Genomic DNA, 25,862 nt, shown 5'->3' with positions numbered 1-25,862 from the left:
TTTAGAAAATCAAGTTCCTGACTGGAAACACAAAATTCTACTCTTAGAAAGGAAAAGACGTAATATTTAATAAATGTATATAAGAAAGGACAGAGTTGGAAGGCACAATGAGAACAGGGCCATTTTTACTAGTCTCCATGCATTCATGCCTCTGTTCTGGAAAAGGTGAAAGTAAGGGTTTCGAGGCAGGACTCGAGTCAAGCACAGAAATGAAACAGGGCAGCTGATCTAGGCTCCATTGCTTAAGTCACTCAATAAGTATATAAGTAAGCGACAACCACATGAGGCCCCATGCTAGCCTTGGGGGCAATGACAGAGTAGGTGGCTCCCTGGCTTCCCAGAGCTTTATAAAGATAAACGAGCTTATATAAAGATAAACAAGTAACGACATAAAGTGTGGGGGACGTGAGGGCAGGAGAGGAGCACAGCTGTCATGAAAGCCTGCTTCAGGGGCACCAGACCCCACCTGTGCATGGCAGGGGAGCAGGAGAATCACAGCAAGGTTCCCAGGGCAATCGGCTCTTCCTCAGGCCACATCTCCAAAGGAGAGAGAGCACAACGGAACACGGGATCCTCGATTCTACCCTTTCCCAGCACGCTGGTAATGACAGGTTTGCGGTCAAGTACCAGTGCCAATACCAGGCCAATGTTTTAAAGTGCTGGCTGAGTCTGGTGTCCCAACTCCGCTGGTGAAAATGTGCTAGTCACACCTTTTTACGCTCGACTCCAGATGTTCATAATTTGGCCTCAAATAAATTGTGGTAGGAGGTCCAATCCAGGAAAGATAAGGAAGAACAATGACTGGAGCAATCAGAACAGTAATTAATTAATCATGTCTTAAGTTACACAGGCTGTTCATAGTGAAGGCACTTTTATCTTCAGGGTCCGAGAGTCAGACACAGCAGGTATGACTGCTTCCACCTCGGGGCAGAGGAAGGAAACTCGGGTCAATGGTCAGTTGGCTTGCCTGGGACTGTAAAAGTCTTCCAACTCCCAGCAGAGCCCCCTTCCCATCCCTCAGCTGATGAACAGCGGCTCCTCCTTCTCCGCATCTTAAATTCTCAAAATATTTACTCCCAGAGGAGTGATGAGGCTTTTTTACTGAGGAGTTTAAAGACACAAATGAAAGATGGATTAATGTAATCCACTGCTTACCACAAGACGCCTAACTTAAGCACTGGCTGAAGGCCTAATGAAACACTGACAGCCCCATCTCTCAAAGCACTAGGAAGTTTCTTTAAAAAAGAACTTCACAAATCACTTCCCCATCACAAATGCAATGGTAGAGAAATGAAGTAAAAACTTTAAAGATTTTAGGATCCACCTAAAAAATGTTCTAAAGAAATGGACACACAAATTAGTTTTCATCTTTTAAAGAACAAATGTAAAAGCTGACATATGCTATTTTGATTTAATCTTGTCTTATAATTTTGTTTACTCTGATAAGCCCCAGAAGGTCTCTTCCTCCCGCAGTAAGGAAGAACTGCCTGAGTGACACTGTGCTCAGAATAGAACTAATGTCTTGGTGGGAACAGGCAAGTGTATCCTTCAGAGACGTGGGAAGGAGGTTCTTCGTCCGTCCAGACATCAGAGGAAACTCAATTCTTGTGAGCAGTTCCAGAAGCCTTGGAAACAGCTGAGCTGAAGTCACAGCTCTCTCTGGTTTACATCGAAAGGCTACCATTAGGGAAGAAAGTGACAAACAGAAACTGTTGGGCTTTCACTGTAGGAAAACAGAACAGGGTGTGAGATGACGGATCCCTGGAACAAGTGACAAAGTTAAATGAGTGACAGAGGAGGGCAGGTAAATCCCCTCATTTTGTACAACCTTGGCGATGTCGGGCTCGGAAGCAATGAAGCTGCAAAATCTGGTCATTGCACTCGAACCATCCAGCATGCCATCATCCATGTTGATATCCAACACCTGCGCTCCCATTTCCACCTGCACTTTGGCAACACTCAGTGCTTCCTGAGAGAAGAACGCCAGAGGAGGCAGCATTAGGAGAAGGTGACTCAAGAGAAGTCCTTTCAAATCAGACTGGACGAACCAGCCTCCCCAAGTCCCGGCCTGCTCTCCTCCCGTCCATCGTCACAGTCTGATGATTGGCCTTTCCTCCACATCTCCTCCCGCATGTCAGTTCACAACTCAGAATCCACCAAGGTTCTGTGCTGCCATAAAGAAGCTCAACTCCCTCAGCCTGGCATTCAAGGCCCTCCGTGACCCAGCCCCACTCTTCCCCTCCTGGTTCCCTTCACCCAACCACATCTGTTTCCACTTCAGGGCCACAGATCACGTTGTCTCCTCTGCTTGGGATACAATCCCCTTCCCTTCTGTACTGTTGAGGACCCAGCTCAAGCCCCAGCTCTGCCAAAAAAGTCCTCAGAGAAACCATCCACAACTTCTGTGACTCTTCAGTGCTTGCCAAGACATGCAAAGTGTGTTGCAGACTGTTGGTAAGAGTTACATGAAATAGGAGTTAAATAAAATCCAGCAGGTTTTTATACTGGAAGGCTTTTCAAATCCTTTAATACACTGTCACCTGCTGTAAGTATCCAAGAACAGAATACGCAGCATTTCCCAACTTATGACCACTGAAGGAGTATCTTGTAGGCTCAGTGCTCCAGAAAACATACTTTGGGTGGGAAACATGGCTTATTCCACAATGACCTGCTGCCTCTGTAACTTCTGTAACGACTGTGATCGTTATATCATCGTGGTCTATGAGATCATCATTTCCTCAGCATTTCATGAGCATTAGCTTATTCCTCAAAATAGAGTGTAAGTGTTTGGAACTCTGGAAAGGTCTTAGGTTTCTCCTGCTCTCCTCTGAACAATGCTGGGAAAATATACACATTCCAAAATGCTTTCTAACTAACTGATAAAACAGAGAGTTTATTTTAGGTCTTCATCGTACACTTTGTAATGTAGTAAAATAAATAAGGATAAAATCAATAGTAGCTTCTGATGTTGTCTTATTTTTTCTTTAGCTTAAGAAAACCACATCGAAATTTTAAGCAATCATTGTGACAGAGCAGGCATGAGACCTTTTGCATATGCCACAAGGAAAGACCATTCGTAATGACCCAAGGTTACACAGGAAAAGGATCACAATAAAATTCAGCACATCAAAAAATGTTTTTTCAGTGTCGGCAATGTGTTAAATACTATAAAGAGTCGAGAGCATGCGTCCCAATCCCTGTTCCTGGAGGGCTTACATCTAGCTGAGGGCATATGACATAGTCACACAAACAGCCAGCAGTGTTGCCATGTGAGGTGCGAGTCAAGTTCGAGATGACCTACAAAGCAGGAGAGGGCCAGTCTCTGCGGACTGCAATGGAGGAAGCCACCTCAGAGGGACAGTCTTCAGCTGGCCCCTGGGAGACAGACTGGAGGAAGCAGAGCGGAGACAGCTAGCAACCTGGTGAGACCAGAGATTGAAAGAGCTGGAAAGCAGAGATGCCAATATCTGACCTTTCTCTTCCAGAAAAGTCACGGAGTAAAACCTTGGAGGTCCAACCCTCCCAAATGGGCTGGCTACGATGACATCATTTGTACAAGGTGAGCAAAAATCAGCCCTGGAGCTTCTTTCAGGGTCAGTGCTCCTTCTGTTAAACCACAAAGGCTCGAGGGATCGCTGACTCCGGGAAAACCAGAATCAAATGAGGAGTTAGCCCTAGCGGCCCCCTGACAGATCCCACGCCTCCTCCTGTGTCCTGAAGGCAGGGACAGCAGAGTGGTCTTGGGGTCTATCATTCACTTGCTGTGAACAACAGGCGAGTCGTTTGCCTTCCCCCAGATGTACGTGGGAAAAATAGGGGTAATAATGGAACCTATCTCATGGGTCTGTGAGGATTCGGTGAGTAATGATGGAAAGCGCCTCGCACCATGACTGGCACATAGTAAGACCCTACTAAAGGCTAGATATTATTACTCCCATCCGCTTTCATGTTCCTAAGTTGCCCTCTGTCCTCAGTATCAAATCTATCAAATCTGACAGCTCAAAGGTATACCACAGAATGGCCACAATAATCAAAAAGTAAATAGAAACATGGCCAACTGAAGAATGCTATGTAACTACTAAGGGTCATCAGGATTTCAGAGAGGAACGAACAAGAAAAAAAAGGCATGGGTGCAGAAGCAAGTCTTCTGGAATGTTCGGGTGACAGGCTGGGATGGGAAGACGGTCTGGTGTCTAAGTGAGCTAAATGAATGGTGGCCTAAAGAGTTTGGATTTTCTCCCACCTGCACAAAATGCGACCCCTGTGAAAGCTTCTGATCGGGGGGAGGGCTGTGACAGGAGCTCACAGCGGCAGCAGCAGGAATGCAGGGCAGAGGGCAGACAGCACCTGCCAGGAAGCAGCAAAGCAGCTAAGCAGGCCTTGTCGGTGTGCCTCAGAGGGGCGCCACTGAGGGCTACCATGGAGCAGTAACTAGTAAGTCCATGAAGGCTGATAAATGGGTCCTTTCTTGGTGATTAAAATGAAGTCTGCTTTGATACTGATTTCTGGAAAATCTATTTCCTAAAGCTTGCAAAACCTCCAAGTGACAGTTGATGATAAAATAAATCATCACGAAAGCCCAGACTAAATTCCTCCAATGTTTAACTTACTATTCTAATAAGAAAAAAAAAAAAAAAATCCATCCGGCTGTGTAGGGTAGGCTCTGTGGGGATCAGAGTTTGCTGACCCACAGAGTGACCAAGCTGAGAAATACTATGGCTAAGCCGTCATGCAGACTCTCCAAGGCAGGGGCCTATTCCTTCTTTTCTGTGTGCTTGTTTATTTTAGTCTGGAGCCAGCAGAATCAAGACCACCGCACTAGTCAGCTGTTGGATGTGGTCACGAGGAAGTAACTAGGAATGCTCTTGGCTTCCCCTTTCCCTGTAAGGATTTGTGAGAAGCCAACATGAAGAGTATTCTCAAATTCTTAAACTTACTTCACAGTTAATAGAAATAGCCAGAACCTGGATCCCTCCCACCTCACCCCACTTCAGACCCCAGAGGCAGTTCTTTTTGACAAATATTAATAATAGCAGCTTCCGTCTTACAAAGCCGCAGGCTCCCACCCGCCCACCTGCTGCAGACACACGTGACCGTCCTCCTCACGGTCCCCAGAAGCTCTGCTAAGAGCGCTCCCGAAGGCAGAGCTGTCTCATTTACATGCTGTCTAGCCAAAAACATGGCAGATGCCTCAAGGGTCTTAATGAGATGCTCACTTCATAGTTTCCTGCCATGATGAGTTTAGCAAACTTCCTGGATCCTGCCACGTTACAGCGCTCTCCAATGTTAACAAAGTTGGTGTACGGTCCGATCCTGAAGGGCTCTAGACCTTAAAAGGAGAAGCATTTTGAAAATTTTCTGAAAAGTCATATGATGACATGAGACAGACAGAAAACAAATGTTTTCATTGAGAAAGAAGCCTCGGCGGCACAGCCCATAGGACCAGAGAGGATCCCTGATGTGGGATTAGGACCGTGGCCCCCTCCCCCAGGGATATTTAAACACAACAAAGGCTACATGTTACAGCTACATGGACACCCAGAACTCCCACAAGAAGTATTTTCGGAGTGGAGATGCAAAATGTTTCTAAAGAACTGCTTCATACCAGCTCTGAGAAACAAGGAAACATTATCATCATACCCCTATTTCACCAAGAGTGGGGGGTGGAAGCCGTGAAGGTAGAATCGAAGGATCACTCTGCAGCTGTCCACCCAGACATCAGCTTGAAGCCAGATGGAGTAAGCTTTCGTCATCCCACCAGCCGTGAGCTGAGAGCTTTACCGTGTGTCTTTGATCCAGGGGCCAAGAACCCATAACCAGCAAGGACGCATGAGATCACAAGGAAGGACCCAGGCTGAGCCCTGGGAGACAGGATTTGCCGCGGCACACCCCCCACTCATGAGCTGATGCTGGAAAAACCGGGGCTCTCTGCACCTCTCTCCTTATCTCTCTCCTGTTACAGGCCAACTGAGGGGCGAATACCAGCTTTCTAATTATGAACACATTCACGGAGGTAAAAAGCAAGATGAGGCGTAAAGTATCACTAGAGAAACAGCCCTTAACTGTTTTTGTTCTACTTGTTCTATTGAAAGTGTGAGGCGAGGGGGGCTTGCAGCGTGGTTACAGGCAGGATGGAGGGACAGCCAGCCGCGGGTTCAAAGCCCAGGGACACTTCTTTCATAGCCTCTGATCGTATAAAAGAGAGACATAAAAGGATGGTTTTTCATAATTGTTTTACACATTTCATAGCACTATTACAAAAATGAGACTAGAGAACACTGATAAGCATAAAATTAGCACCAGCAATCATTGCCATTGTTGTCAATAAAAGAAAATGGCTTTTGTGTCCTTTGTCAAAGCACTGGTTGAGAAAGAACAAAATATCAGGGAGAGGAAAAAAACGAATATGAGATGAGTAATCACAAAAGTGTTCCCGACTGTTTAAGGGACTGGGGAAGCTATCCCTTCCCAGTTTTGTCCTGTCATTTCTTCCCACTGGGAGTGACCCTCCGAGGGAGCTGCAGGGTGGTCCCGGGCCTTAGTCAGACCCGGGAGCGCGCAGGGCAGGCAGACAGCCGGGCCAAAGCGTAAATGCTCAAGGGGCCCTGCATCATCGCCCTATGAGCGCCGCATACAGAGGGCTTCTCATCGGTTATACATGTGAAGTATCTGATATAAAAACTACAATTTTCTTAAGTTTGTAATCCATGAAAGAGTATGTTTGATGTCATTCTTTTAAAATCTGATTGCAGGTGATTTTTAAAGCAATTTAGAAATAGCACATGAAATTCAAATCAGAAGAAGAGGATTCTTTTATTCTTACATCTAAATTCTTTTTTAAAAAATCATATCTAGGGGCGCCTGGGTGGCTCAGTCAGTTAAGCATCTGCTTCGGGCTCAGCGCATGATCCCGGGGGTCCTGGGATAGAGCTCCGTGTCGGGCTCCCTGCCCCGCGGGGAGCCTGCTCCTCCCTCTGTCCCTTCCCCTGCTTGAGCCCGCTCTCTGTCAAATAAATAAAATCTTAAAAAATAAATTAAAATAAAAATCATATCTAAGTGGTTCTCTTCTTGTTTCAATTGTGGCAAAGCCTGACTATTTAAACTGCTAGTCCTTGGCTGAAGCAAACAATAGTTTTAAGATCTAAGGATGACATAAACTATCCTACCACACCTCTCTCTGTTTTCTGGAGAATAAAAAGAAAACAAGGAAGACTGAAGAGGGTTTTTAACCCAACTTCACACTCACTCACTGGGATGAATTCGATGAAGTTATATTCCAACTGAGAAAAGTAGGTGTTCCTTTTACTTTCCCTTGTATTTTATTTCAATTTTCTTAGAGGAACATAAGGAACAAAAATACTTAAATTCAGAGAAATGCTAAATTCTAAATTATTAGGGTGCCTAATTTCCCATGTGCGCTATTTGCATGTTCTCTAAGAATCTGTGTGTATATTATATATATATACATATATAATATACACACAATTGTTTTCCTTAGAAATGCTACCTAACAATACATCATTGAAGTATTATGGGGAAAACATAAAATTTAAAGTTATGTTTCTAATGGATGGCATGATAAACTCTTTTATTAACGTTCCTTATTTGAACATCAACACTCATTCTCAAAAAGGGAAGCTGCCCACCTTATGGGACTGTCGAGCACCAGAGAACAGTCAATACCACACCTCTTTGTAAAGTCCTAAATACATGGTGAATCTAAAATGGCGACAATAATGTTGTAGAAGCAAGCACAATTTTCTATGAAGAGGCTGCTGTTGTGACAAACCATTGAGCCTTGGAATTTTCAATAACTAATAGCAAGTCTGACGATTAAAACAACCTGTGGCCAAGAATATGTTTTCAAAGCAGTACCTCACAGAGCCAGGACCATGTGAGTTCTAAATCTAAGCAAGGGCCCCACCTGGGCAAACCACCTGTGCCTTCTGCCCATTTCCCACCCCTGATCTTCACTAGAATTCATCTAAATGCAAGAAAAAATATGGACGCTTCTTTGACCTAAGAAACAAGTTATTTGCCACACACATCACTACCACTTAGGATAAACATATGAAATTAACCCACAAATGGTTTCTGAAATGATAAAAATCATGTCTTTATCACTTACCAGATAGTAACATATGCTCTTCAAAAACAGTGGCAGGTGGAACTCTAGGCTTACAGTTTTTCACAGCTTTAGCAATCTCCCTGAGTTAAAAGAGAAAACATTGCCTCCATTAATTCAGAATAAAATAAATTTAATTAACTAATTCCCAGCTATGAAATTAAGCCTATTTAACATAACTATGCACATAATTATATACCTAATTCCAAATGTGCAGCAACAGTTATGCCTTTTAGTTTTCTCAGCAATGCAGAAAATGAATGTGTCAACTTTAACTTTTCTGTATTTTCCCAGTCTGCTGTGTACTGACTGCACGAGCTTCTGCCCTCAAGAGATAGAAACCGAGATACGCGATGGTTTACACAAATGCAAACAGCAAATCTCCTTTCTTTCTCAAACCCATAGATGCCCTTTACTCCACGAAATATGTGCTTGCTTCTTAGTGGTTTAAAAGAAAAAAAGGCTTCATCGTTGAGAAGGAGGAGCATACAGGAGAGGTGCCAGGATTGGAGGCCCGTGTTTCAGGTCAGTTTTTCCCGGGCACAGAAAGCACAGAGTAGGGAGGGACCATTGTAATAAATCACTAAAACTCCAAGATGATTAGTCTTCAAAATTTGCTTTGATTATACATATACTTTTTAACCTTATTGGCTGTGGTAAATTATGTCTTTGATCAACCTGGAAAAATCTGGCTACTCCACTAAATTTATCAGGGCCAGTATGAACTCCTCGCTCTGCTGCCCCCTAGACTGGTATGCCCAAGTAAAAGCAGCACGCACACACACACACACACACACACACACACACACACACACACACACGTAGGAGATAAGTAGATACAGACATATATATACCTGCATTTCGATACACACGGACACAGAAACACAAACACACAGGTATTTTTAAAACAACTCTTTTTAAAAAGGAGGAGATAACCTTAAAAACAAAAAGAGATCCAAAGATTTAAAAACAAAAAGAGATCCGCCTTCAACTATTGATAGCTTTTAGATACTATTTAAAAGATATTTCAGGGGCGCCTGGGTGGCTCAGTCGTTAAGCGTCTGCCTTCGGCTCAGGTCATGATCCCAGGGTCCTGGGATCGAGTCCCACATCGGGCTCCCTGCTCCACGGGAAGCCTGCTTCTCCCTCTCCCACTCCCCCTGCTTGTGTTCCCTCTCTCACTGTCGTCTGTCAAATAAATAAAATCTTAAAAAAAAAAAAGATATTTTTAAAAAATTCCATAGGCTCTTCACAGAGTCTATCACAGAAGCCAACAAAAGCAGTGAACTGTTAGGTACTTCAGGATGGCAGACACATCGTGTGCACAAAAACAGACTCAGAACAGTGAGATGACTGGCTCAAAACAGGATCATCAGTCATGGGAGAGAAAAAACAAATTACAAACAGTCTGAAACTGGATTTTATTCCACCTCTTATTCCTCTTATCAGTCACAAAATGGCAAGGACTTGGAACACATACTCCACCGGGCTCTTCTTCCACACCGCCATGCTTCACACGCTCACTCAACAACATGGAGTACGCAATGACCTTAAGGTGCCTGGTTGTCTTACTGTCTTCCCCTTCCATGAGACAATTAATGGAGACATGTACTTGCCCACAAGATATATGAACCGTCCCTCCTTAATTTTCTGAATACTAGTATTTAAGGATAGAATATCATGATATCTGGAATTTGTTTCACAATATTCTAAGGGGGAAAAAGTTGGAAAATAGACAAAAAAACAATAGCAAAATCTAGAAAATTATCGAAACTCTGTGGTAGGCACATGGAAATTCATTTTATTATTTTTCTACTTTGCTTTTGGAATTTTTCACAATATAAAGGCATCTCGGTTTGCTAGGGCTGCCAAAATAAAATACCACAGGCTGAGTAGCTTAAAGAGCAGCAATTCCTCAAGGTTCCGGAAGCTAGAAATTGAGACGAAGGTGTGTGGACAGGGCAGGGCCAGTCTCCCCTCAGGCCACTCTGGCTTGGAGACAGCTGTCTTCCCCCTATGTGTTCACTCGATCCCTTCCTCTGTGTGTCTGTCTCACAAAGACACCAGTTACACTGGATTAGGGTCCACCCATAGGATCTTGTCTTACCTTCATTATCTCTTTAAAGATCCTATCTCCAAATACAGTCACGTTCAAAGGAACTGGGCGGCTGGAACTTCAACACATGAATGGTGGGGGGGTGGAGGACATGACTGGTCCCATGACAAAAGATAGCGCATTTAGAAGTGATTCCTACCTGATATGATCTGGTGTCGTACCACAGCAACCACCCACTATATTGACCAAGCCATCCACAGCAAAGGCCTGCATTTCGGAAAAGAAAAGGTTTCACAGAGCCCATCTGAATTCTAAACTCGCCTCCACCAATTTAGCAGAAGGAGATCTATGTTTCCTGAATAACGAATTTTTCATTGTAAAGAGAGTTAAACATACTTAATCCAAGATATAAAGCTTTCACGCGCCTTGGATGTAAGTTTAAAAGCAGTAAACAGTTCAGATGCTATGAAATCCTTTACACCATTTATAAGTACAATGACATAATCATTTGCCTACTTGGTCATAATAGAGATTTCTTTTTTTTCCCCATATGCTGAGGTGAATGACTGTGAGCTGGAGAGTGTATCGAATAACACATACAGTGAGCATCAGTTTTTATATTTAAGTTAATTTTAAATTTTAATGAACTAAAAATTCAGGGGCGCCTGGGTGGCTCAGTCAGTTAAGCATCTGCCTTCAGCTCAGGTCATGATCCCAGGGTCCTGGGATCGAGTCCCGCATCAGGCTCCTGAGCAGGGAGCCCACTTCTCCCTCTCCCTCTGCTCCTCCTCCTGCTCATGTGCGCATGCACACTCTCTCTATAATAAATAAAATCTTTAAAAAAATAAAGAACTAAAAATTCAGTTCCTCAGTCACATTTCAAGTTCTGCAATAACCACATGGTAGTGGCTACATACTGGGCAGTGTGGGTCTAGAGTTTAACCATACGCTAGTTAGCAAAAGACAGTAACTGAGGCAGGAAGTCAAGAAACTGAGAAGTCAGAGTATTGGAAAGATCATCTACGAGATAAGGAACTGAAATCACAAGAATCAAGTCAGAAATCATTTAGGAGGGAATGTTAGTGAGCCAAAAGTTGAAAGTTCAAGGAATGAGGAAGAGACCCGGGAGTTAGTGGGCAGTATGGTCCCATGACCTGGAATTCAAAGATGGGAGGTATGTGGGCGATAAGGTGTGCAGGTGTCAACAGGGAGCAAGGAGGACACCTACTCCACCCAGCAGTTTGGTTGGGGCGGAGTGGGGAAGGAAGCCACCACAAGAGAGGATTGCAGAAGACAGCAAAGTTTCAATTAGTCTGGGTCCAGCCCGATTGGGGATTTTCCAACAGCCCCAGGGCCAGATGGGGAGAAAAATACTGCCGGTGAGCCCCTCCCTCTGCCTCTACCATCATAATTCAGAGTGGGTAAGCTTTTGTTATATAGACACTGGGATTTCTTTAGGAGAAAATTCTATTTCTAAATATTCTAAATCTAAGATTCCATTACTCCATCTCTTAAAAAACCAAATGAAAGACCATCCTTAACCTTCAGTTGCGTGGCCATCATATGCGGAGTTTCGTCGTAGTCACCAAACGTGTTGGGAAGACCTAAGAAAGCACATTTCAAGCATTACTGAAAACCATCTTAACAAATAGGCTAGTGTCTGTGAGGCTGCAGGTTTAAAAGTTTGGAAATTTTATATTTATAATTAAATAGTGATTACTTGCAAAAACAAATAATAGTTCTTAATATTGAACACAGTAAATGCAGAGATACACCTCTCCCCCCACCCCCAAAAAAAAAAATCACAGAGACAAATAAACAGACTATTTCTCTTCCATTTGAAAGAAAAGAGTCACTACTATATGGGACAGAATTTCTCCAACCCCATCCCCTTCCCACAGAGGAAACTCAATCTTGCCAGCTAGCTGCTTGAGGGTAGAGGCTGGGGACTACTACATACCCTTTGAACTAATGAGCACCTGGCGATATGAATTAAAAACAAACTCAAAACACAACCAGTTCTCAAATAAATTTTTCCAAGTTCAAAGATTCAAATAAATTTTCCCAAGTAAAATTTTAGCATCAAATTAACCAGTTTCCTGTTTTATCTATTAGCTCCTTCCAGTTATCTTACTCCTTCTGGTGAAATAAAATTTGGTGAGCATTAAGATATACATATTTCAAGAAAGAAAGCTGGAAAATGATGGTTAGCCGTAAGGAGCTAAGCAAATACTCAAAAACATTCACCAGGAAATCTGGTTAATGCAGAATGGGTTACTAATTTCTAATTGGATAGTTTGAGAACGGTCTATAAATATCTGTATCTGTATCTATACATAGTAAGCTAGAAGTGCTAACTTTTAGAAAAGAAAAAGCTGACAAAGGTTGTTAACACAGAACAGAGAGGAGGGCTCCCTCTCCTCTTCTTTTCACTCATCTCTTTGGCTATGTTCCCATGGCCAGCACTGTCACCCCCAAAGCAAGGCTCTGTAACTGGGCTTCATTCCCCCAAAGTTCTGTCCAATCCTGAAGCTTGCAGGCTGAGTCAAATTGTTCCTTCAGGTCTACAGACAAGCAGTGGTCTAGACCCAAATACTCTTCATTTAGAAAATGGCCACTGAATTTCAACTACATACCAAGACCAGCAAAACAAATTCTTTCAGCCAAACTCTTTTAACCCTACCTACCCTGTCGTGTGTATTTGGATTTACCCGTGTGCAACTCCCTAGAAATACACACCTGCATTGGGATAACAGAGGACATAGGCTGTTGTACATTTTCCAATTGTTTCAATAAAAGGTCTCATTTCAGCTGCACCCAGAGCACAGTTTAATCCAATGCTGTAAAAACAAAAAGCAGGTATCAGAAGCATCATCTTGTATGCAAGGTATTTATGTATATAAAACATTACAATAAAGAAAGGACTATATTTAAAACCAAGCAGATAATAAATCTCCACTTTAGCTTTAGCACCTTTATGCAGATATAGTCAAAGCCATTTCACTGAAGTCCCTCTGAATGTTTCTGTCCATGTCTCCAATGTCAGACGATCTTACAGCTAAAGGCCCCTGCCTGTGGTAGCTCCTTTAAGAATTTGACAGTTTGGTTACCAGTATACCGAAAACAGAAATGCCAGCAAACTACCAGTGCTAACAGACGTCTGATCTGAAAGCAATACTTATGAGAAGGAGAAAAGAAAATCATGGAGGTAGAAGAGAAGGCACAGTAATGATACATGGAAGCCACTGTGGGAGTCCAGAAGACCAAGACTGAGTAGTCATTGCTCTATAACTGACTTGCAAGGTGACCTTGGCCTTACAGTTTGTCCTCTTATAAATTAAACTGATTTATCTATAAAACCAAGTTTCATTTTGCATATGAAACTTACTGATTCAAATGAAACAGATCCAAACAGAGCTGCTCTAACTGAAGTTTTTAGGGTGGAGGGCCTGAAACCCCTCCAATACCACTCTCAGAGGGGCCCCTGGGGCCCTCAGGAATTCAGAAATTAACTAGGAAGATACTAGACCATTTCAATTGTTTTCTTTTACAATGATTCCTAAGTGCAATGTGATACACTAGATTAGATCCTGAGGCAGAAAAAAAGGGCAATTGTGAAAACACTTGAAATCTGAATAAAGTCTGGAATTTAGTTAATAGTAATACTATTCTTAGTTTGACAAAAGGACCATAGTTATGTAAGATGCTAACATTAGGGAAAACTAGATGAAGAGTATATGGAAATTCTCTCTACTGTCTTTGCAACTTTTCTTGTAAATCTGAAATTACCCCAAAATAAAAAGTTTATTTAACAAATACACACAACACCCATTCATGATAAAAACTCTCAGCAAACTAGGAATTGAGGGGAACTTCCTCAACTTGATAAAGAACATCTACAAAAAAACCTATAGCTGACATCATAACTTGATGTAAAACTAGACGCTTTTCCCCTAAGATGGGCAACAAAATAGAGAATGTCCATTTTCAACTCCTACTTGATATTATACTGGAAGTCCTGGCTAATGCAAGAAGAGAAGGAAAATACAAGCTATACAGATTGGAAAGGAAGACATAAAACCATCTTTATTCACAGACAGGATGTAGAAAATCCCAAAGAATCAACTAAAAAATTCTTGGAACCAATAAGCACTGATAGCAAGGTTGCAAAATACAAGGTTAATATACAAAAGTCAATTGTTTACCTATATCCCAGCCATGAGCTATTGAAATTAGAAATTAAAAACACAATACCATTTGCATCAGCACCAAAACAGATGAAAGAGTGGGGTATGATTCTAACAAATATGTACAAGACCTACATGAAGAAAACTACAAAATGATAAGACTCAGAAGAAAGAAATCAAAGCAAATCTAAGTAGGTGAAAAGATATTCCATGGACATGAACAGGAAGACTCAGTATTATTAAGATGCCAGCTCTTCTCAATTTTATATATATATATACATATATACATATACTCATTCACACAAACCCAGGGAAAATTCTAGCCAGGTATTTTGTAGCTATCAACAAAATGACTCCAACATGTATATGGACAGGCAAACAACCCAGAGTAGCTAATACAATATTGAAGGAAAAGAACAAAGTTGAAGGACTGACACTAAAAGCTAAAGTAATCAACGATATTGGTGAAAGAAGAGACAAAGAGATCAATGCAATGAAACAGGGAGTCCAGAAAAAGAAACACACAAACACAGTCAACCGATCTTTGATAAAGCAGCAAAGGCAAGCCAACGGACAAAGGACTCCCTTCTTTCAGCAAACAGTGCTGGAACAAATGGACATTCACATGTGAAAAAATTCGATGAGACACAGACCTTACACCTTTCACAAAAATTAACTCAAAATGGATCACAGACCTAAATATAAACTGCAGAACTATTAAAGATATAAAGATACATAAAAAGATAACACAGCCTGAAACTAATATTATACCATATGTTTACTAACTGGAATCTAAATAAAAACGTGGAAGAAAAAAAAAGAGGTAACATGGGAGAAGACTTAGGTGGCCATGAGTTTGGCCATGAGTTTTTAGATAAACACTGAAAGTAGGATCAATGAATGAAAAAGCTGATACGCTGGACTTCACTAAAATCAACAACTTCTGCCCAGTGAAAGACACGATGCTGTTAAAAGCATGGGAAGACAAGCCACAGACTGGGAGAAAATATTTGCAAAACACATATTTGATAAAATAAGTGGTAACCAAAAGATAAAAAATTCTTAAAATTCAACAATACATATGCACCTAACGTAGGAGCAACAAAACATATAAACATTATTAACAGACTTAAAGGGAGAAACTGACAGCAACACAACAACAGGGGACTTTAGTACACCACTTCCATCAATTGTGATCATCCAGGCAGAAAATCAATACGGAAACATTGGTCTTAATAAGACACATTAGACCAACGGACTTAAATGATATATACAGAACCTTCCATCCAAAAGCAGCAGAATACACGTTCTTCTCAAGTGTACACCGAACATTCCCTGCAACACATGTTAGGCCACAAAACAAGTCTCAAAAAATTAAAGAGAAATCATACCAAGCATCTTTTCCAACCACAATGGTAGAAAACTAGAAATCAATTACAGGAAGAAAACTGGGAAAACTACAAATATGTGGAGATTAAACATGTTACTGAACTACTGAGTCATAGAAGAAATCAAAGGAGAAATTTAAAAATACCTAGAGACAAGTGAAAATAAAAATACAATACACCAAAATCTACGGGAGGCAGCAAAAGTGACTCTCTAAGGGGAAAGTTCAGAGCAAGAGAGGTCAACCTCAAGAAACAAGAGAAATCTCAAATGAACAATTTCACTTTACACCAGAGGAACTAGAATAAGAATAAACGAAGCCCAAAGTTAGCAAAAGGAAGGGAATAATAAAGTTCAGAGTAAAAATAAATGAAATAGACAGGGCACCTGGGTGGCTCAGTCAGTTAAGAAGCCAACTCTTGATTTCGGCTCAGGACATGATCTCAGAGTGGTGAGACTGAGCCCCACATCAGGCTCTGCATTCAGCAGAGAGTTGGAGCCTGCTTGAGATTCTCTTTCTCTCTCTCCCTCTGCCCCTCCCCCTGCTTGTGTGCTCTCTCTAAAACAAATAAATCTTTAAAAAAATATAATAAAAAAATAAAATACAGACTAAAAAGACAAATAGAAAAGATCAATGAAACTCAGAGCTGGTTCTTTGAAAAGATAAACAAAATTGACAAACCTTCAGCTAAACTCACTGAGAAAAAAGGAGAACCCTCAAATAAATAAAATCAGAAATGAAAGCAGAAGTTACAATCGATACCACAGAAATACAAAAGAATCATAAGAGACTATTATGAACAATTATATGCCAACAAGTTGAAACTTCAAGAAGTGGAGAAATTCCCAGAAACTTACAACCTTCCAAGACTGAATCGCAAAGAAATAGAAAATCTCAATAGACCAATTACTAGTAAGGAGCCTGAAGCAGTAATCAAAAACCTCCCAAAAAACAAAAGTCCAGGACCAGAAGGCTCCACTCGTGAATTCTACCAAAACGTTCAAAGAAAATGTCATACCTATCTTTCTCAAACTCTTTCAAAAAATTGAAGAGGAGGAAATGCTTCCAAACCTCCTTAAGAGGTCAGTATTACCCTGATACCAAAACCAGACAAGGACAGCTCCAAAAAAGAAAATTACTGGCCAATATCCCTGATGAACACAGATGCAAAAATCCTCAACAAAATATTAGCAAACCAAATTCAACAATACATTAAAAGGATCACACCATGATCAAGTGGGATTTATTCCAGGGGTGCAATGATGCTCCAACATCTGCAAGTCGGCCGATGTAATATACTGTGTGAGCAGAATGAAATCTTAAAAACCACACGATCATCTCAAAAGATGTCGAAAAAGCATCTGCCGAAATTCAACATCCACTTATGATAAAAACTCTCAACAAAGAGCGTATAGAGGGAACATACCTCAAGATTATAAAAACCCTATATGGCAAACCTACAGCTAACATCATACTCAATAGTGAAAAGCTAAAGCTTTTCTTCTAAAACCAGAAAAGGATGCCCACTCTCTCCACTTTGATTCAACACGGTATCAGAAGTTGTAGCCACAGCAATTGGGCCAAAAGAAATAAAAGGCATTCTAATCAGAAAGAAGTAAAACACACTATTTGCAGATGATACGAACTCTACAGAAAACCCTAAAGACGCCACTAAAAAAATTGCTAGAACTAATAAATGAATTCAGTAAAGTTGCAGGACACAAAATTCATATACAAAAAAAATTCGTTGCATGTCTATACACTAATAGCAAACTATCAAAAAGAGAAATTAAGAAAACAATCCCATACAACTGCATCAAAAAGAATAAAATACCTAGGAATAAATTTAACCAAGACGTGAAAAACCAGTATACTGAAAACCGTAAGACACACTGATGAAAAAAACTGAAGATGACACAAAGAAATGGAAAGATATCCATGCTCGTGGAATAAAAGAATACTGTGAAAATGTCCACAGTACCCAAAGCAATGTACAGATTCTAAAGCAATCTACAGCACAATCCGTATCAAAATTCCAATGCATTTTTCATAGAACTAGAACAAATACTTCTAAAATGTATATGGAACCACAAAAGACCCTCAAAGCCAAAACAATTCTGAGAAAAAAAAGAAAACTGGAGATATCACATGCCTGGATTTCAGACCATGCTACAAAGCTGTAGTCATCAAAATAGTATGGTATTGGCCTAAAAACAGACACACAGATGAGTGGAAGAAAAGAGAGCCCAGAAATAAATCCATGCATATACAGTCAATTAATTTACAACAAGAAAGGCAAGAATATGCACTGGGGAAAGCACAGTCTCTTCAATAAATGGTGCTGGGAAAACTGGACAGCCACATGAAAAAGAGTGAAACTGGATCGCTGTCTTACACCAGACACAGAAACAAACTCAAAATGGATTAAAGACTTGAATATAAGAATGGAAACCATAAAACTCCCGAGAGAAAACATAGGCAGCAAGCTCCCTGATATCCATCTTAGTAATGTTTTTTTGGGGGGGATCTGATTCCAAAGACAAGGGAAACAAAAATGAAAATAAACAATTGAGACCACATCAAACTAAAAAGCTTCTGCACAGTAAAGAAAACAATCAACAAAACTAAAAGGCAGCCTATGGAATAGGAGAAGATATTTGCAAATCATACATCTGGTGCTCACTTTGGCAGCACATGTACTAAAAACAGAACGATACAGAGATCAGCAGGCCCCCTGCGCACGGATGACATGCAAATCATCTATCTGATAAGGGGCTTATATCCCAAATATATTAAGAACTCATGCAACTCAATAACAACAAAAAAATCCAATTAAGAAATGGACAGAAGATCTGAATGGATATTTTTCCAAAGAAGATACTCAACAGGCCCATGAAAAGATGCTCAACATCACTCATCATCAGGGAAATCCAAATCGAACCCCAATGAGAGATCACCTGACACCTATCAGATTGGCTGGTATCAAAACGACAAGAAACAACAAATGCTAGGGAGGATGTGGAGAAAAGGGAACCCTTGTGCACTGTTGGTGGGGATGCAAACTGGTGCAGCCACTACAGGAAACAGCAGGAAGGTTCCTCAAAAAATGAGACAGAAATACCATATAACCCAGCAGTTCCACTACTGGGTATCTATCCAAAGAAAATAAAAACACTAATTCAAAAAAAATACATGTATCCCTATGTTCAACTGCAGCATTACTTACAATAGTCAATGAGGGTATGATGCTAAGTGAAATAAGTCAGAGAAAGACAAACGTCACATGATTTGACTTGCACGTAGAATTTAAAAAACAAAACAAAACGAAACCCAGACTCACAGAAGAGAACAGACTGATAACTGCCAGAGGGGAGGGGCCTTGGGGCTGGAAGTAATATGGGTGCAAATCAAGAAGCACAAACTGCCAGTTACAAAAGAGTAAGTCACTGGGATGTCATGTACATCATGGGGAATACAGTCAGTAATATGGTGTTAACTTTGTACGGGGACAGACGATAACGAGATTTATTGTGGCAATCGTTTTGCAATGTACACAAATGTCAAACCACTATGTTGTACACTTGAAACTAGTATAATATTTTAAGGCAGTTATACCTCCATTTAAAGAAAAAAAAAAAAGACTGCACAGCTAAGTTACAAGCCTTGAAGAGACCTGTTCGGTTGCACCGGTCTCCATTTAGAATGCTTTTACTCTTTTTTTTTTTTTTCAATCTTGTGCTACTGTCATCCACACTCAACACCAGATAATAAACTAATTTTTTTTTAAATCATCACATTATCATTAGAAAGGATCCTAGACTTTTTCTAAACTTCGTTCCGATCCTAACTCATCCGGTTCAATAGTAAGGTGGCTTCAGGTCCTCATTTGCGGCATGAGAAAACAATGCCCAATCAGCAGTGAGGGTCAAGTGAAAGTAACATCAGTAATACGAAAATGTTTCAGAAAAATGCAGTCCTTCTCCTGCTGTTTGCTCATTCTAACACATCCATCTGCCTCTGCCTAGTGAACTCTGACTCATGCTTCAAAAACCAGCTCAAGTGTCACCTTCTCGACAAAGCCATCCCTGAATCTCACAAGGACAACATTAATCCGTCCTCTGTCCGGCCAGATTTGTGTTCATACTTCTGTACAGCAGTTGATATTTCATATTTGTTAACAGGACTCCTCTATACTAAGACTTAGTATTGAACTAGAAAGAAAACCAGTAGGCACTACTCAGAGTTCTGAACCTGGAACAATATAAATAAGACCTGATACAATTCTCCAATTCCTGGGCTGCCTTCCATCCACCTATCTGTCCATTCGGTCTGTAAGATTCCTAACAAATCAGAGACCAAATAAATTCTCTCTGTGAATGGGCTACAGATGAATGCTGAAGACATAGAAAGAATTACAGGATAACAATAAAAAAAAAAAAAGTGAAACCACTGAGTGGGTCAAAAGTTAGAATTCATTGCATGTTTGCTTAAGGAACAGAAATATAAATTTTTGAAGCTGCATAAAGATATCATCCTTGGATTCCCGCCAGTGAGGCAGGGAGTGGGAGAACAGCCTCTAAAGATGTCCTCTGGGAACAGTCAAGCAGACTAAAGAGCAACATGACACTTGGGGCAATGCAGGGGGTTTCATCTACACATCTAGGGGTTCCAACTAGATCACAAATTAAGACTCAGTAAAGGGGGCGGGGAAGAGAGCAAGAGAATAAAAGGAGGAATGCTCAAAATATATGAGGGAAGACAAAAAAAATCGAAAGTAAACTAGATAAGGTTTGTCCTCAGAGACCCCTACATTTTCCTATCCCCAGTTTTCCTGTTAAACATTTACTGCAGCCATCCTACACGCCAAGGACTCTGTTAAGCACTAGAGACATAAAGATGATGAAGAGATTGCTTTGGAAAAGCTCATAAGCTGTTAAGGGGTCAATCACAGTCCAGTTCAATACAGTTACTTTCTTAATTATGAGGCCCAGTCAACTGGATAACAAACCACTCCAAATTAACAGCAGCTTTTAAGAAATCACACAACCACACTAACTCAACTGTAAGGCATGTCATGAAATTAGAAACATTAGAACATGAAAAAAAAATCATCAAATAACTGATAAAGAGTGGTCGAGCCCATGGCTGTGAGCATGCCCCTATACTAGACCCACTACTGACTGCACGCTGGGCAAGTCACAACCTCCGAGCGTCTCTGTCCCCTTCTCATCAAAATGAGGACATGAACAGCAGGGCCTAGCTCAAGGTGTTGTTGCTGGAATTAGAAGAAGTCAGTCACATAAAGCACTTAAATCAGCAAACTCTCAATAAATGCCTATTACTATTATTTTTACGGCAAAGACTATAATAAAGTAAACAGAGTGCTCTGAGGACATCAACCTGGGCTAGTCAGAGGGGGAAAGTTCCCTGGAAAGGACCCTGGAGAGGATTCTTAAAAGCTAACAAGTGTGTGTGTGTGTGTGTGTGTGAGTGAGTGTGTTGGGCGGGGACAGGCACAGCTTCCAGGAAGGAGCCAGGATCCGGCAGAGTATGAGTGAGTGAGTGAGAGTGAGCGTGTGCGAGTGTGTTGGCGGGGACAGGCACAGCTTCCAGGATGGAAGGAGCCGGCAGAGCATGACTGTGTGTGAGTGTGTGTGTGTGTGTGTGAGTGTGTGTATGTGTGTGTGTGTGTGAGTGTGTTGGGCAGGGACAGGCACAGCTTCCAGGATGGAAGGAGCCGGCAGAGCATGGCTCTGTGTGAGTGTGTGTGTGTGTGTGAGTGTGTGTGTGTGTGTGAGTGTGTGTGTGTGTGTGTGTGTGTGTGTGTGAGAGAGTGTGTTGGGCGGGGACAGGCACAGCTTCCAGGATGGAAGGAGCCGGCAGAGCATGACTGTGTGAGTGTGTGTGTGTGTGTGTGTGTGTGTGTGTGTGAGTGTGTTGGGCAGGGACAGGCCCAGCTTCCAGGATGGAAGGAGCCGGCAGAGCATGCCTCTGTGTGTGTGTGTGTGTGTGTGTGTGTGTGTGTGAGACTGTGTGGGGCGGGGACAGGCACAGCTTCCAGGACGGAAGGAGCCGGCAGAGCATGACTGTGTGTGTGTGTGTGTGTGTGTGTGAGTGTGTTGGGCAGGGACAGGCACAGCTTCCAGGACGGAGCCAGCAGAGCATGACTGTGTGTGTGTGTGAGTGTGTTGGGCAGGGACAGGCACAGCTTCCAGGAAGGAAGGAGCCAGGATCCGGCAGAGCATGACTGTGTGTGTGTGTGTGTGTGTTGGGGGGGTGGGGGCGGCAGGCACAGCTTTCCGGCAGGAAGATCAGTACATGTGTGGAAAAGGCACAGGTGACAACAGCATATACTCTTGGAGGTTCTGTTTCATTCACAGTATGTAATTTAAAACATTTCTGACAAGAAAAATAGAATGTAAAAGCCATTTTTAAGATTTATTTATTTTAGAGAGAGAGCACGAACAGGAGGGAAAGAGAATCTCAAGCAGACTCCCTGCTGAGTGCGGAGCGTGATGCGGGGCTCGATTCCAGGACCCTGAGATCGGGACCTGAGCAGAAACCAAGAGTCGGACACTTAACTGACTGTGCCACCTAGCCGCCCCAAAGCCAGGTTAACTTTAAAGATAAAAATCTGAGCTTTAGAATTCCCACCTTATTCCAAGCTGGACTGCTTCTGTTTGCTCCATAAGCATGGAGATAAAACACTTTGCAAAGCCCTGCCCTAGGAACGTAAGCACTGTTTTTGCAGCATTACGACTGAGCCAAGCACAGCCTTAAATTGTGAGGGACGCACTTACAGACAGACAGCCAACCGTGTGCTGATCCAAGGGGCAGGAGCACTTGCCCAGACCCTCAAATTGACTCATTCAGGCAGGGGTCTTCTGACACCCTTAAGAAAAGTCTGAATGTACTTCCCAGAAATCCAACATCCCATGCGGGTGGTTCAGTGGAAATACGCAGGAGCAATTTTTGTAGCCACGAGAAAAGATCCCTCTAAAAGGAATGGGGTCAAGGAAAGAATGATCACTTACCAGAGGGGGTCTGCGTGAGACACACTGATGACAAATGCCTCTCCTGTCTGTCCAGAAAGAGTTCTCCCACTTTTATCAATAATTGTCCCTGAAATCTGAATTAACAAAGTAAACTCAGTCAACAATAGAGGCTCAAATTAAGAACATGGTCACAAACATGAAATAAAAACAGAAAACTGTTGTTCTACGAGGAAGGGGAGTGTGGAGCTCTCCCACAGGAAGCCCTTTTCATCATGGTCAGAAAGGACACAGGCAAAGGGATTGTGGGGATGAGTCAGGAAGCCATAAACACAGATAACAGGGAAAGTCACTGAGGCAAAAGCAATGACCAACAAAGCTTTAGAACTCACACATCCAGTCCCATCGCAGAAGGCTTTCCCAGAGACCTCAGGCTGTCCTGGCTACCTCCCCTGGTTCGTCTAACACCCCCTGATTTGATTCTAGTCTTTTCCCACCAAGCAGTCTTGGGACTCTCCCGGGGGTCTACTCGTGCAGGCTGGTGTCATCGGGTCTGGGAACTTCAGTCGGCATGCAAGCCCACCTCTCCCGGGGCCCCTATCAGAGGGAGTCCCGAAGCCTTTGACTTCAGGGGACCAATTCAGCCAGGCTTCTTTTGAACAGCCTGCCTTCCACCAACCACTTCTGGGTTCACCTTCTTCGCATTTCCAGAGCTGAGACAGCTACTGGTCTACAGCTGCCGGGAGGAGGAAGGTGAACAGAGGAAGTTGAAGTGGGTGGTTCCTTAAAGATACTACAGCTAGTTCTCCTATGCCAGGAAAACAAACACCCTACCCTCGAGCTGACAGTATTAGTAATAAAAGACAAAAATCATCATGCAAATTTTAGAACTTACGAAGATAGGCCGGGGGGGATACTCCTCTTCAAAAAGTGTTTGGAGTGCGAACAAGGCTGCCTGTCAGTGAGAAAAAGAACATCTTTATTTCTGAGAGACTGTGTCCCCGGTCAGCCTAACCGGCTGATGAGAATGCTCCCTTTTCCAAAACCTCTCTAGATGTGATCAACATTGCGCACTCTGGGACAGAAACACATCCTCTCTGTAAGGTACGATCTTGACACCCCTTTCCCGAGGAGAACATGGTACCTACTGAAACTAAACAGATGCCGGCTCAGAGTTTACCTAACAAACTAATATTTTCTCCAAAGAGGAGCTCAAGAGCTATGCTCTTTCTTCCTTCTCCCAGTCAAAATTAAAAATAGATGAATAAGAATGCCTCTACCATCCACATCCTCACAGATACACGGGAGGTACAGAAATGAACAGCACACGCTGTTCACATGCAAATTAGAGTGAGCTGAGAATGGGCTGTGTAGGTAGTAATGCTAAGTAACTCAGTGCACGCCCGTGATGCATTAAGTTCCAGGGAACATCTTCTCCTTCTTTTGATCACTGTAGTTCCTGATTCCAAGACGTGCACATTTTCATAATCTGCGGAAGTCAGAATGCAACCCGTCCTTAATGTATTCCTTTCATGGGGATGGTGGGTTTCTTTCACATAGGAAGGTACTAAATCAACATTTTTTTTTTAAGAACTAGCCAAGTTGATCCTAAAGATCTTATGGAAAAGTAAATGGGGAGGAAGAACCAGGAAAATTCTGGGGGAAAAACGGACAGTGAGGGAGGTTAATGAAAGCCTACCAGTTATTCAAGAGGTATTTTAATCGCAATGCTATGGAAAATAGTAGGATAGGAGTGTGACATCAGACAGATGACTGGAATAGATTCTACCCAGATGCACTTCTGAATTTAGGGTGGTACACGATTCCTATCACTGGGAAATGGTAGGATATTTAATAGATGGTGTTAAGAAAACTAGGTAAACCTTAGAGAAAAAGAGTACCTAGTTAGATCTCTACCACATTCCTCACTCCAAAATAAATTTGATGCGTCATGGGGACAACCTGTCCCTCAATAATCAAAAGAATGTTGGGGCGCCTGGGTAGCTCAGTCGTCAAGCGACTGCCTTCGGCTCGGGTCATGATCCCAGGGTCCTGGGATCAAGCCCCGCGTCAGGTGCTCTGCTCAGCAGAGAGCCTGCTTCTCCCTCTCCCACTCCCCCTGCTTGTGTTCCCTCTCTCGCTGTGTCTCTCTGTCAAATAAATAAATAAAATACTTAAAAATAATAATAATAATCAAAAGAATGTTACGTCACACTTTCCTCTACCTGCGTAGCATCTCTATCAGGACCCCCACACCGGTAACAGCTGTCCCAGGAAAGACCTTGATGCCCAGGGAATAGCAGAAGGAAGGGTATTTACTTTTCACTCCATACATTTATGTTCACTTTAAATTTAGAACCACGTGTATATATTTACTACATCTGCATATGTGCACCTAATTAATAGCTATATGTGTATTTACTTTCATAATTTAAAAAAAATGCTTTTGAAAGTTAAAAAGATAATCTTTTGAGGTTTTCCTCATCCCACTGGCCTCAACTAGAAATGCTCAAAAATAGAATGGAACAGAAGATTTTTATTTAACTTTGACAATGGCTGTGATGGTCTTCTCGCCCCACTGGGGGACTCATCACAGCCCCCCCCCGGCTGTCCCTTTCATCTCCCTTAACTCACCTTGGCATTAGCAGTATCAAAAATAGTTTCAATGAGTAAGATATCAACCCCACCATCCAGAAGCCCTTTGGCCTGCTCTTTGTATGCTTCAACGAGCTCATCAAATGCTGCAAAAAAATAAATCGCATCCAGGACGTCAGTCATCAAAATCCTCTCAATGACCAGGACAAGCTATGTTCAGGCCTGGCACCTGTCAGCTAACTATTGCTGGTTTCTAATGCTCAATTTAAGGACATCACCTTTTGTGAGAAACCAAATAAAGAAATGGAGCAGTGATGTTGCTGAAAGCTGTAGACTGAACACAGTCACTCCTAAACACTTACCACACAACCTCCTCGTCCCACTTATGAGCCAAGAATGACTGAGTGAGCAGGAAGGTACATGGTTTCATGAGCCCTGTACCTTATTTTCAACACCTTTAAGGTACATCATTCTTCCCAGGAATGGTTTTAATCAGTCCAGTTAAGGGATGAGTGCGAGG

At 42.2% G+C, this 25,862-nt stretch overlaps 1 protein-coding gene and 1 non-coding gene across 6 annotated transcripts in view; one reads left to right on the top strand and one right to left on the bottom strand.

Annotated features, from left to right (window-relative positions):
* Nucleotides 1-25,862, bottom strand: part of MTR (5-methyltetrahydrofolate-homocysteine methyltransferase) — a 99,244-nt gene that overhangs the window by 59,462 nt on the left and 13,920 nt on the right. For 3 of the 5 annotated variants that reach the window (XM_028104523.2, XM_028104525.2, XM_028104524.2), the window contains exons 6-14: nucleotides 25,382-25,488; nucleotides 23,643-23,702; nucleotides 22,790-22,884; nucleotides 12,921-13,021; nucleotides 11,724-11,785; nucleotides 10,381-10,448; nucleotides 8,129-8,208; nucleotides 5,217-5,329; nucleotides 1,829-1,969 (exon numbers count right to left, since the gene is read on the bottom strand). In XM_028104523.2, the coding sequence (XP_027960324.1) occupies nucleotides 1,829-1,969; nucleotides 5,217-5,329; nucleotides 8,129-8,208; nucleotides 10,381-10,448; nucleotides 11,724-11,785; nucleotides 12,921-13,021; nucleotides 22,790-22,884; nucleotides 23,643-23,702; nucleotides 25,382-25,488 (827 nt within the window). Of the gene's footprint in view, nucleotides 1-1,828; nucleotides 1,970-5,216; nucleotides 5,330-8,128; nucleotides 8,209-8,324; nucleotides 8,424-10,380; nucleotides 10,449-11,723; nucleotides 11,786-12,920; nucleotides 13,022-22,789; nucleotides 22,885-23,642; nucleotides 23,703-25,381; nucleotides 25,489-25,862 lie in introns of those variants that run through there. The other 2 variants (XM_028104526.2, XM_088020136.1) reach the window with 2 other exon arrangements.
* Nucleotides 18,431-18,534, top strand: LOC114210382 (U6 spliceosomal RNA). The gene has a single exon (XR_003609522.1). It is a non-coding gene; the product is annotated as a U6 spliceosomal RNA (small nuclear RNA).

The sequence above is a fragment of the Eumetopias jubatus genome, unplaced genomic scaffold (genome assembly GCF_037043125.1).
Source record: "Eumetopias jubatus isolate StellerSeaLion01/CBP00866 unplaced genomic scaffold, mEumJub1_p1.0 scaffold_17, whole genome shotgun sequence".
In the NCBI taxonomy this organism is placed as follows: Eukaryota; Metazoa; Chordata; class Mammalia; order Carnivora; family Otariidae; genus Eumetopias; species Eumetopias jubatus.
The sequence above is the reverse complement of the archived record's forward strand: the minus strand, read 5'-3'. Positions and strand labels throughout refer to the sequence as shown.